The sequence below is a fragment of the Loxodonta africana genome, chromosome 1 (genome assembly GCF_030014295.1).
Source record: "Loxodonta africana isolate mLoxAfr1 chromosome 1, mLoxAfr1.hap2, whole genome shotgun sequence".
Lineage (NCBI taxonomy): Eukaryota > Metazoa > Chordata > Mammalia > Proboscidea > Elephantidae > Loxodonta > Loxodonta africana.
This window is the reverse complement of record NC_087342.1, coordinates 71,557,075-71,569,407: the sequence shown is the minus strand read 5'-3', so window position 1 is coordinate 71,569,407 and position 12,333 is coordinate 71,557,075. Positions and strand designations below refer to the sequence as shown.

Here is a 12,333-nt window from a genome sequence, read left to right as displayed (position 1 = left end):
GGGCTCGCTACAACCCTTTATATTTCGATTGTGCGGACCTTTTAGGAAACTGAAAAGGCGGGGGCGGGAACAAGAACTCTGTCCCCGCCTCTTTTCCACCTTAGGGGTATCTCTGCCAAAGCCTATTATAGAGAAGGAGGAGGAGAAATGCGCTTCAGTGTGTAACTTCTTCCTGTTTCCTTGTATGGGTCCTCAGCCGCCGGTTTCTGTGGCCTCCTGTTCTGTGCCTGTGGGTTCTCTCAGACTATTGATAATCTGCAAGTCTCCTGACCGTTTTTATCATATGTAAAAAAGAGGCAGTAGAGTCTGTGTCTACAAAAGGGAGAGATATCAAAATGTAATTGATTTTAAAATGTGAAGTTTCTTCAAAAATGTATTATTCTTAATGATCACAGCTCTACCAATACTCATTATTAAATTTGGCAAGTCCTGTTTGACAGAGCAAATACATAATCGTTTTCAGCAATTCTCTGATAAAGAAGGAGCCCCAGGAAGGAGCCAACGATAATTGAATTTCCAGTCTGTTACCAAATTTATAAAGCATTATCAGCATTGTTGGGATGAAGAATCTCGTGCTTGCAGACCTAATCTAAAAAAAAAAAAATCTACCAGGTGATAAATCTGGGGTTAAAAAAGGCCTTCTGATCCTGGAGTCTCATGACTGTCACGTACCACTACCTCTACCAGTAAAACATTGAAAGTGTATCATGGTGAGTTAACGTTTGCAAATTAACAGAGACATAACACTGACAAATTATGTGAACTATTATTCAAGTAAAGAGAGTAATTGAAAATAATATTCTACAGATAGATCACAGGTTGATATGTTTAGTAGAAAAGTTCCAACTTTCTCTCACATGTTCCAAACATTTACATTGAGTGCCTCGTGTATACTACCCCCAAACACAACCCTACTGCCATGGAGTCAATTCCGAATCACAGAGACCCCATAGCGTTTCCAAGGCTGCCTAAATCTCTACGGAAGCAGCCTGCCACATCTTCTACAGAGCCGCTGGTGGTTTCGAACCACTGACCCTTCTGTTAGCAGTGCATCGCTTTAACCACTGCACCACCAGGGCTCCATTCCGTGTACTACAGAGACGATTTAAAACCAAACAAATCAAAATTTCCTTCTTCTATGGTGCACCTTATACTACCACCTACTAACCCATTGCCATCGAGGCCATTCCGACTCATAGCAACCCAAAAGGCAGAGTAGAACTGCCCCATAGGGTTTCCAAAGAGCTTCTTCTGGATTCGAACTGCCAACCTTTTGGTTGGCGACCATAGCTCTTAACCCTTACGCCACCAGGGTTTCCGCATGCCTTATAGGAAGTCAGAATATTATTCATTTTTTGAAGTCTATTTGGCATTTAGTTCAGGTATAAAAAGTTACCTGCAGACCTAGATCCAGGGATCTCCAATGCTCTCCCTTTAGAGAAAGAAACCAGAGTCATTCATTCATTCACAATTTAGGGTCGCTATCAGTCGGAATTGACTCGACGGCAGTGGGTTGGGTTTTTGTTTTTGTTTTTATAAAGTCGCAGGAGCCATAGTGACGCAGTGGTTTAAGAGCTCGGTTGTTAACCAAAACGCTGGCAGCTTGAATCAGCCAGCCCCTCCTTGGAAACACTATGGGGCAGATCTACTCTATCCTTTAGGGTATAAGGTTGCTAAGAATCGGAATCGACTTGATCTTAAAGGGATTTTTTTTTTTTTTTTATGGCGGTGGGCTCCAACGAGTCGGAAGTGACTCCATGGCAATGGGTTTTGGTTTTTTACATGCCAAGAATGATGTACAAATACTAGATGTAGAAACACAATCATTCTTTAAAAATCAAACAAACAACTCAAAGTCTAGTAGAGAAAAAGTTCACTCAGGGTGAGAGGTCTGACATACAGATCAGTAACTAGTTACCATTGAGTCGATTCTAACTCAAGCGTGCTCTTAATTTCGGACTAGTTGGGATGGGTTTACAAGTAGTACTCCAGCAGCATTACTTTCATCTGCACGCTTGCTAGAAGGATAATTTCAGGTTCTACTTTTTTTTTTTTCCTCAAAATCTACTGAATTTATGCGGCATTTTTAACAAAGCCTCCAAGTAAATGGTATGCTCATTTACGTTTGAGAAGCGTTTTCCTAAACCTGTGCTGCCTATATTAGCCCTAGCCACATGTGCCTATTTAAATTTAAGGTTTTAAGAAATTAAGTACAATTAAAAGTTGATTTCCTCAGTCATTCTGTCCACTCTTAAGTGCTCAATAGCCACATATAGCTACTGTTGTTGTTAGTTGCCATCAGGTGGATTCCAACTCATCAAGATCCTGTGTGTGTAGAGTAGTAGTGCTCTACACGGTTTTTGAGCCTGTGACCTTTTTTTCCAAGGTGCCTCTCTCTGGGTGGGCTCAAACCAACAACCTTTCAGTTAGTAGTCCAGCGCTTAGCCATTTGCACCACCCAGGAACCCTGTCACATATAGTTAGTGGCCATCTATTGCACAGTGCAGATATAGAACATTTCCAGCATTGCAGAAAACTCTGTTGTGCTGTGCTATTGTAGGGAATTCTTTTTGAATCAATCCTAATCTAGACTGAGGAAGGGAGTGTGGTGGGTATTCGAGAAGGAGGCTTACTGCAGGAAGTGAGAATTGGAATATTTTTGAAGTATAATGGAATTAGCCAATTTCTGGGTATACAAGGTATCACTGATAGAGAGACCAAAAGAAAACAAAGTCCATTGCGGTCGAGTCCATTCCAACTCACAGCAACCCTATGGGACAGGGTAGAATGGCCTCATATGGTTTCCAAGGAGCACCTGGTGGCTTTGAACTGCTGACCTTCTGGTTAGTAGCCATAGCTCTTAACCACTATGCCACCAGGACTTCCTGAGCTCTTGGCCACTATGCCACCAGGACTTCCTGATAGAGATAAAAAGGGACATATAATAAAAAGGAAATCAGAAACTTGAGAGAGCAATTTCCCTTTTAGGAAAGAAAAGTAATAAACAGTTTTGTTTAGAGGGCGGTTTCAAATGGAAGAGCATCCTTAGGTGAGGTCATCTGATAGGAAGTTAAAGTAGATATGATTTCTCATGGTCCTTCTGAACATATAATGCTAACACAATGCCCTGTCTGCCATAAACGCAATCTGACCCAACCCTGCTACTGTTGAGTTGATTCCTATAGGACAGAGTAGAACTGCCCCATAGGGTTTCCAAGGCTGTAATCTTTATGGAGGCAGATTACCAACCAGATCTTCCTCCTGTGAGGTGGGCCAGTGGGTTAGAACTGTTAACTGTACCATCAGGACTGTCTGAAATGTAGACCTTATTTTTTCTTTATCCTTTTTGGAAGTTATTCTCCTTAGCCATTTTTTTCCTTAAAAACTTAGTCACTTTTTTCCTTAAGCACAGCCTCTGTGGATTGACCTGGTGGCAATTACCTAAACCACTTAGGGGCATTTACTATGGTGAGAGGGATTTTACCACCAAAATATTGAGAAAACATGAAGTCATACATTAACTACCCATCACTTACTAAACTGTTGTGTTTCTTATTGCATATGTTTTACAATAAATGGTTCAAGCCTTGGGCAATCTACCATTTTAGGATATGTACAGATTGAAGATTCAAAAGGAAAAAACAATTTTTTTTTTTTTTTTTGCTTGCTACCAAAGTAGCAAAGGAAACTTTTTGTGATCTAAAATTTACGGTCCCATAGGGTTTATTCTGCTTTCGGGAACCTTGTACATGACACAGTTACAGAGAAGATAAGCAACTGGATCCCAGGCAAGAAAATAACAGAGTAACTACACGCAGCACAGTACTGCCTCTTTCGTTTATAAAAGTGCAGGGTGAAATCGAGTCAGGTCTCCGTTATTGCTCTCCAGGAAGACCAGAGATTACCTATGAACAACTAAGGAAATGGCCCTTAGCCCCAATATCTTCTCACTTACTTGGGACCTAAATAGCCGTAGGAACCATTAAGAGTTACACAAGAATGAAATGGTGACATCTATTGTAGAAAGAACTTTTCACCTATCTTAAATGGAATTTATGTATATAATTTGAATTTATGCGTGTAACAATTTCAACAATTGTTCAATAACTGATAGTACAACTGTGAAAATAATCAAAATAATAAAGTTTTTAAAATCTAAATTTTAATTGTCTTTAACCCATTACCATTGAGTCTTTAGATAATATAAATATATGGAACAACAACGACAGAAACTTGTGCCCATTGCTATTGACAACGATGCTGTAGATGATGACAAATAGCTCCTTTCTCCAGACACCCATAAAATATCTCCCTAGTGGAAGCAGAGTGCTGCAGATCCAATCCTATAAGCTTACCTCCTTCATTCACAATATTTGTAGTTTGTTTACTGCGTATAACATGATTTTAAGTTCCGGAGACTTTATTTCATTCTATGACACCCAGCGAATGACTATTAAAAAAAAAAAAAAGCCAAGCCAAGTTTTATACACACACACACACACACACACACGTACATGTATACCAAAAGCCAAACCCACTGCCATTGAGTGGATTCTGACTCATAGTGACCCCATAGGGTTTCCAAGGCTGTAAATCTTTATGGAAGAAGATTGCCACGTCTTTCTCCCTCGGAGCCACTGGTGGTTATTGAGCCTCCATGCACCCTGTGAGCTTTCTCTCTCTTTCGTTGGTTAAGTGCGGGGAGACAACATCTTTAAAGTTGATTGTTGTATCTTGCATATATATGAGAAAATCCTCAAATCACCATTGAATATGAGCCAGAGTAACTAGATCTGTGGAAACAGGAATAGCTTTAGAAGAAACATCAAAATATTTTTCTTGTCTATTTATTTTAACAAACATAGGTTTAATTTCATTATCTGTTTATTTTGTGGTGATTACTAATTTGGTGCTTAACTATCCAATATTTACTTAATTCCTCCAGCTCTGTCGTGTCACCAACGAAAAGAGATGGAGTAGGAAGATCACTACTTTTTGCTATGAAATGTTCCTTCAGTGGTCCCTGGGTGGACACATTCAGTCAATTACTTTAGTTAACACAGTCTAGTTCACATTTTGTTAGTAAAAAGCCCAGGGAGAATTACAAAAATTCATTAAGTAGTTTAAATGAGAAATTGTTTCTTTGTAATAATTCTGTGTCCGTATTGCAATGTTGGAAAAAAAAAGTCAAATCAAATTTGTATTTTAATTACCATTTGGAAATATAAGAAATAATTACAGAGCTCTTTGCTAAATATTGGAGAAAAAACCTTATAAGTAGTGTGTCTGTCACTAAAATGAAGCACAATTTTAAAGAGATAGGATATAAACATATAGCAGCTCATATTGCCCTTCAGCTCACAGATAGTAAAATGACAAGACCTGCCGTTCCATCGCTTCAGGATTCACTTTTCTTCTTTGTAGACGCCGTGCTTAATTTGTAACATTCATTCCATGTCTGAAAAGTCTATGATACTGATTTTTTCCAGAAGGCTGGTGACCCTATTTAGACCAGTTGATCTAGAAGACACCTGGAGCAGCCCCACCCCCATCCTTCCTAAAGTGTTTATATCACCAAAACACAAGAGATCAAACCCAGTTTACATACTGGTCCCTCAAATACCTTTAAAAAAATGATCTTTTCCAAAATAACCATCCCAGTTCTGCATAAAACGTTTTACCCCAGCGCCAATTTCTAGAGCTTGGTGCAAACAACTCACGGGAGAGCCTGTGCTATTGCTCCCGCGGAGAAACCGATTTTCCTTACACATTTTAGGAAAAATAAGTTTATTTACATACAGTTGAGAAGAAAAGAATGTCCGGAACAAGGTCTTGGAAGAAAGCATTACAAACGTAACGTGGGGAAATAGTATTTTTAAGGAAAACCTGAAAGTTGTCTCTATTTGACCTAAGTTATGAAGAGAGTTGGGGGAATCAGGAAAGTTTCAGAGTGCCGGTTTAGAAACTAGGTATAGCAAAAAAGGTAGCAATGAAGCCTGAGGCCTCTGGGATCAGTTTCCCCCAAATCCCTAATAGCTCCGTGCCCAGATTTCTTACATTTTTCTTCTTTTTTAAGGGGCAAGAAACACAGCCATGCAGCGGAGCCGAGGAGCCCTGCTCCAGCAGCGCGGCGCGCAGAGCAGGGAACCAATCATCACTCAGCTTCTCTCTATATAAACCCCCAGCCTCCGGCGCCGGGAACACGCCGTTCTGACAGTTTTGAGTTTAGTTTTTGGCTTTACTGGCAAAACAAAAACATGTCAGAAACTGCTCCAGTTGCTCCTGCTGCTCCCGCACCTGCGGAGAAAACACCTGTGAAGAAAAAGGCGAAGAAAACGGGCGCAGCTGCAGGAAAACGCAAGGCGTCCGGGCCCCCGGTGTCCGAGCTCATCACCAAGGCGGTGGCCGCCTCCAAGGAGCGCAGCGGCGTGTCCCTGGCCGCGCTCAAGAAGGCGCTGGCAGCCGCTGGCTACGATGTGGAGAAGAATAACAGCCGTATCAAGCTGGGGCTCAAGAGCCTGGTGAGCAAAGGCACCCTGGTGCAGACCAAGGGCACCGGCGCCTCCGGCTCCTTCAAACTCAACAAGAAGGCGGCCTCTGGGGAAGCCAAGCCCAAAACCAAGAAAGCTGGTTCGGCCAAGCCGAAGAAGGCTTCCGGAGCTGCCAAGAAGCCAAAGAAGGCGACAGGGGCGGTCACCCCAAAGAAGAGTGCTAAAAAGACCCCCAAAAAGGCAAAGAAACCGGCAGCAGCTTCTAAGACTAAGAAAGTGGTCAAGAGCCCGAAGAAGGTGAAAGCAACCAAACCCAAGAAGGCCGCCAAGAGCCCAGCTAAGGCTAAGGCTCCTAAACCCAAGGCAGCCAAGCCGAAAACTGCCAAACCGAAGGTTGCAAAGGCAAAGAAGCCTGCGTCCAAGAAAAAGTAAAAAGTATGGAGAAGTACGTCCTCCTGCTTCAAACCTCAAAGGCTCTTTTCAGAGCCACCCACATATCTCAAATCAAAAGAGCTGAGCCATTGTGAATCCACAATTACGCCATGTCAACGGTAGGAGCGCGGTAGAAGTAATAATTACATTTTTACTTTCAAAAATTCCCGCGCTGGTGTGATTGGCCCGTCCGGCCATATGCTTATGCCTCGTACTGCGTAGGAGGCAGGGTTTGTGTAATTTGACTGGTCACACGGTCGGGGATGGCTCTGAACAGCTCAGCTTATGTAGTAACCCTAACCCAGTTAGTTGGCCTTGGGCAGCAGCACTACACTGCATTTGGGGGGCACCGCCTTGTTTAGTGACTACCCAGCAGGTTGACCTCGTCCTTGCGGATGGCCAGTGCAAGTGGCGCAGGAAGATGCGCTTCTTGTCCCGGGCGGCGTTGTCCCGTCACCTTCAGGATCTCGGCAGTCAAGTGCTTCCACGGCGGCCAGGTACACCGGCTCGCCACCCGGACTCGCTCGGAGAAACTCCTCAGGTGCTGTACTCGACCCACCCGCAACGGGAGCCATTAAGAGCCAGTTTTAGTGTCAGCGCGAGCTTTGCCTGCTTGTTTAGCTCGCCCAGGACTGTTAAGCCAGAATGAGTGGAGTTCAATTTCACGACCCAAACTGAAGAAGGAGTTATTATAGTCTCTAGGCGGTTCGTAAAGTCTGCTTTCCTATTGGCTTGCAGCCGTTGGAGACGAAAGTCAGCCAATCAGAAAGTGTCTCTGACTTACTTACGTGGGCCCCGAGGAAATACTGTACCAATCAGAGTTTTAGGTACTAGAATTCCTATATACTGTGAAGCAGTGTAAAGTCCTGCACCCCTCTCCCCCAACAGTGGAATCCTCTTTGAGGGGGCTATTGTCATTTTGCCAAAAGTCTCATAATTATTGCTGCCACCTGGTGCTAAGTGATAGTAAGTGTAAAAGGTGCCTCTGGCAATTCAATGTTTTTTTTGGTTTGGCCCCCTCTTCCCCAGATTCCTATCCCATAGATTGTTGAGATGGCCTAGGGAGCCATAGCTGGCTGTCCAGGATCTCCCAGGCATGTGAGAGTGAAGGGAAACAAAATAAAACCAACCTTTTGGGAGGACTGCCCGATTGTTGAGGGATCTCCTGAAGCTAGGGTTAGTTACCAGGGCAACAAAATGGACTGTAGGAAGATGCCTTGACCTGGACATCCCACCATTTGCATTTCATATTTTATCCCTAGGGCTGAGGTGGGTTTTTTGTTTTTCATTTTGGGATACCAAAAACTCTTTGCCGCTGAGCCTATTCAGACTCATAGCTACCCTATAGGACAGAGTTGAACTGCCCCCATAAGGTTTCCAAAGAGTGGCTGGCCCAATGCTTAACCACTGCTCCACCAGGGCTCTAAGTTTTTTTGTGTGTGTGAATAGCGCACCTGACAAACCCTGAAAGAATCTGATTTCTACAGACCTTTATGGGGACTGTCGATTTGGATGGGTATAAATTACACTTTTATTTTCACAAACCGTAAATGTAATTTATCTTTTCCATCAATTACAAGTACAGGGAACTATGACCAATGGATTTAGCAATATCTGTGACTTTTTCATCAATGGAAATCACAGAGATTTTCGTATGACTGCAGTTTTTACGGAGCATTGGTGTCATAGAGGAGCCCTGGTGGCGTAGTGGTCAAGACCTCGGCTGCTATACAAAAGATCGGCAGTTCGAATCCACCAGCTGCTCCTTGGAAACCCCATGGGGGCAGTTCTACTCGTCCTGTAGTGTCTGTGTGGGTCAGAATCGACTGAACGGCTACGGATTAACCGCGCTGCTGCTAATGGAAAGGTCGGGTGTTAATGAAAAGGTTCGCGTTTGGAACCAGCCAGTTGCTCCACGGGGAGGAAGATGTGGCAGTCAGCTTCCGTAAAGATTACAGCCTTGGAAACTCTGTCCTATTGGGTCAGTGTGAGTGTCGGAATCCACTCGTTGGCAATGGTTGCTATTATTACAGGTATCTGGAAATATAGCTTACTCATTGTGAGTCTTTCAAACTGATCCGTTATTACACCCGCTACTAGACCTTGTTATTTAATGTGTTACTGAACAAGTATATATGTTATTATACATAAACAAAAAAAAAAACCCAAACCCAGTGCCATTGAGTCGATTCCGACTCATAGCAACAGGGTAGAACTGCCCCGTAGAGTTGCCAAGGAGCGCCTGGTGGATTCGAACTGCGGGCCCTTTGGTTAGCAGCTGTTGCACTTAACCACTATGCCACCAGGGTTTCCTATATATACTTAGTATTTTTTTTTTTTTTTAACACATTTTGATAATGTTGGAGAGGGGGTAGTTCAGTGGTAGAATTCTGATTTAGGAAATAATATTAGAGTCATTATTCCCTGTCCTCGAGCATACAGAATGTGACCCAGCTGGAGCTGGCCTCACAAGGGATCACAAGGGTCCCAAGGGCTCACAAGGACTCACAAAGACACATCAACTGGGCCCTGAGGTATAAAGACAATAGATAGAATAATTCTAGAAAATGTCTTGTAGGGAAACTTTCACATAAGCCAGAACACAAAAGACTTTCCGCTCTTACCTTTTTCCATTAACATTTAGTGAATAAAAATTTACTGGACCAATGAAGACCCTCCCGACTGTTGTTACTGAAACCTGTACCAATGATTGTTAAGAAAGACAATTCAATATATAAGATGACAGTTTCTAGCCAATCTGTGAAAAGGTGAAGCTTTCAATTGTTTTGCCCATTTGTAATGTTAATATATACTGATGACTCTGTAATCTTCCTTGGACTTGGGGTGACATGGCTGTGGCAACATGGTTGCCCATTTTCCCACTTCTGTCTATTCTGTAGTATCCCTTAGACTCGGACAGACATGGCTGTGGCAGTGTGCTTGTCCGTTTTCCCATTCTTGTTTATTCTGTAATATTCTCTGGACTTGGGCAGACAACACTGTGAAATGTGCTTGTTTGTTTTCCCATTCTCGTTTATTCTGCAATGTTCCTTGGAGTCCAGCACACATGGCTGTGAAACGTGCTTGTCCATTTTCCCATTCTTGTTTACTCTGTAATATTTCCTTGGACTTGAGCAGACATTAGCTCTGGCAGCATGCTTGTCCACTTATCACCTTTTTGAATATATGCTGATTAAAACTTTCTTTTCGCTTTACTAAACTTTGTGACTTTTCCCACTACAACAATTCTCACCTATTACGTAGGAAACCTGGGTTTGATACCAGCTTATTCACACCATGCACAGCTACCACCAGTCAGTCATATTGCTATGACTGCAAATAGGTTTCAGTGTACCTTCCAGACTAAGATAGACCAGGGAGAAAGGCTTGGTTTCAGCCAGTGAAAATGCCATGGATCACAAAGGTCCGATCCCACTGTGCATGTGGTCTCCAAGAATCTGGGGCTGACTTAATGTCAGCTAACAATGATATTCTAATGTTGCTACCTTTCTTATTTCTGTACCCTTGAAGTATTTAAAAACATGGTTTTTAAGGCATCCATAGGTTTTCTCAGACAACCCAGTGTCCACAGCCGAAAACAAGTCATAAACTCCTGAGCATGTTATCAGTGGGACCAGCTCCCATGAATTCCTCATGATTGAAATGTCTATTGATCTTATTTCTTTGTTTATAGCACTAACCCCTTATTCGTTTATAGTTCATTACATTTTACATTCCACTGAAACGTCTAAATTAAGGGATATGGCCTGTAATTATGTTTCTAGTTATTCCAAGCAGAAATTCAAGTTTTTTGAATCACAGTTGCGTCCTGTAATTTATTCTTTGCACAGAAAGTAAAAAATCCTACCCCTTTATAACAGTAGATTAATAGATAAGGAGATATCGATAAATGGAGAATTTGAAAGAGTTACTCCAGAGAATCTTTTTAAAAATAGGAAACTGAATCACAGATTGAGAAAGATAAGGGGGAAAAGACCCGAGAGGTCTTCCACACCCAAAATGACAGAGGCTTTTGATGAAGAGTGTTGAGGAATAAGAGAATTATATGGGAATGTGGTGTGAAACAAGGGCTGTTAAAATGTCTGTGACATACTTCTGTAGTTCTACAGGGTGAATAAAGCACTTCTAAGACTGCCTCACTTCGGCCCCACCACAAAACATTTGTATTACTTATTGTTAAGATGCTTCTTTTATGGTTAAGAAAAATGTAGTTTAGAAAGATGCAATGAACACAATTCCCTTGCTAATTCTGAACCTGGGTCACGCATTTCTTGATTCCTAGTCTTATTCACTTTACAGTGCCCCACATCCATTATATCAACTAGAAAAAAATAGAGTTCTCTGTATTTTAGGCTAATTGAGAAAGGCATAAACCCAAAAACCAAATCCAGTGCTGTCGAGTCGATTCCCACTCACAGCGACCCTATAGGACAGAGTAGAACTGCCCCATAGTTTCCAAGGAGCACCTGGTGGATTTGAACTGCCAACCCTTTGGTTAGCGGCGGTAGCGCTTAACCACTATACCACCCGGGTTTCCTGAGAAAGGCATAGAGAGCATTTATTTCTATGTTTGGCCCGTTGTGAGGTATCCAATTGAAATGTCACAGAAACAATTAGACATGACAAATCAATTACTCTTGCGTAAATTTTTTTAATTGTATTCCCTACCTGGAACAGTCTCTAGCTTTCAAAGTAGAGTTTTCTTAAATCATGAGGGTCTTCTTTGCCCATCTTCAAATTTTTTTGTAAAGGTTAAATCAGGTTAAAATGAACATCTTAAAGCCTATTGGCTACTAGTTGACTTCTACTCATGTTGATCCCATGTGTTACAGAGTAGAGTCGTTCTGTAGGGTTTTCCTGGCTGTAATTTTTATGGAGAAGTCCCTGGGTTGTGCAAATGCTTAAGCACTCAGACTACTGGGCAAAAGTTGGTGGCTGGAACGACCCAGAGGCACATGATCTGCTTCCGAAATGTCACAGTCTTGAAAACCTTGTGGAGCATGGTTTTACTCTGATACACATGGGGTTGCCATGAGTTGAGATTGACTTGTTGGCAATCAACAACAACAATCTTTACAGAAGCAGTACCGCTGGGTGGGTTCTAACCACCAACCTTTAGGTAAGTCAAACCTGTTGCCATGGAGTGGAGTCCAACTCATAGCAACCCTATAGGACAGAGTAGAACTGCCCCATAGAGTTTCCAAGGAGCACCTGGTGGATTCAAACTGCTGACCTTTTAGTTAGCAGGTGACCTCTTAACCACTACGCCACCTGGGCTCCTTAGGTAAGTAGTCCAGTGCAAACTGTTTTAGCCACCTAGGGACCTAAAATGAACGTCTTGATGGGTGGTGGTGCTGTGTGCTGAACCGCTGACCTTTTGGTTAGCAGC

At 42.5% G+C, this 12,333-nt stretch overlaps 1 protein-coding gene across 1 annotated transcript; it reads left to right on the top strand.

Annotated features, from left to right (window-relative positions):
- Positions 1-6,189: 6,189 nt before the first annotated feature.
- LOC100665711 (histone H1.3) lies at positions 6,190-11,745 on the top strand. The gene has a single exon (XM_064281753.1). It carries the CDS (start codon positions 6,258-6,260, stop codon positions 6,921-6,923), a length of 666 nt encoding a protein of 221 aa, XP_064137823.1. The 5' UTR covers positions 6,190-6,257; the 3' UTR covers positions 6,924-11,745.
- The last annotated feature ends 588 nt before the right edge of the window (positions 11,746-12,333 follow it).

Excerpts from the sequence above, each read along its gene's own strand:
- LOC100665711 (XM_064281753.1), top strand. The coding sequence starts at position 6,258 with ATGTCAGAAACTGCTCCAGTTGCTCCTGCTGCTCCCGCACCTGCGGAG.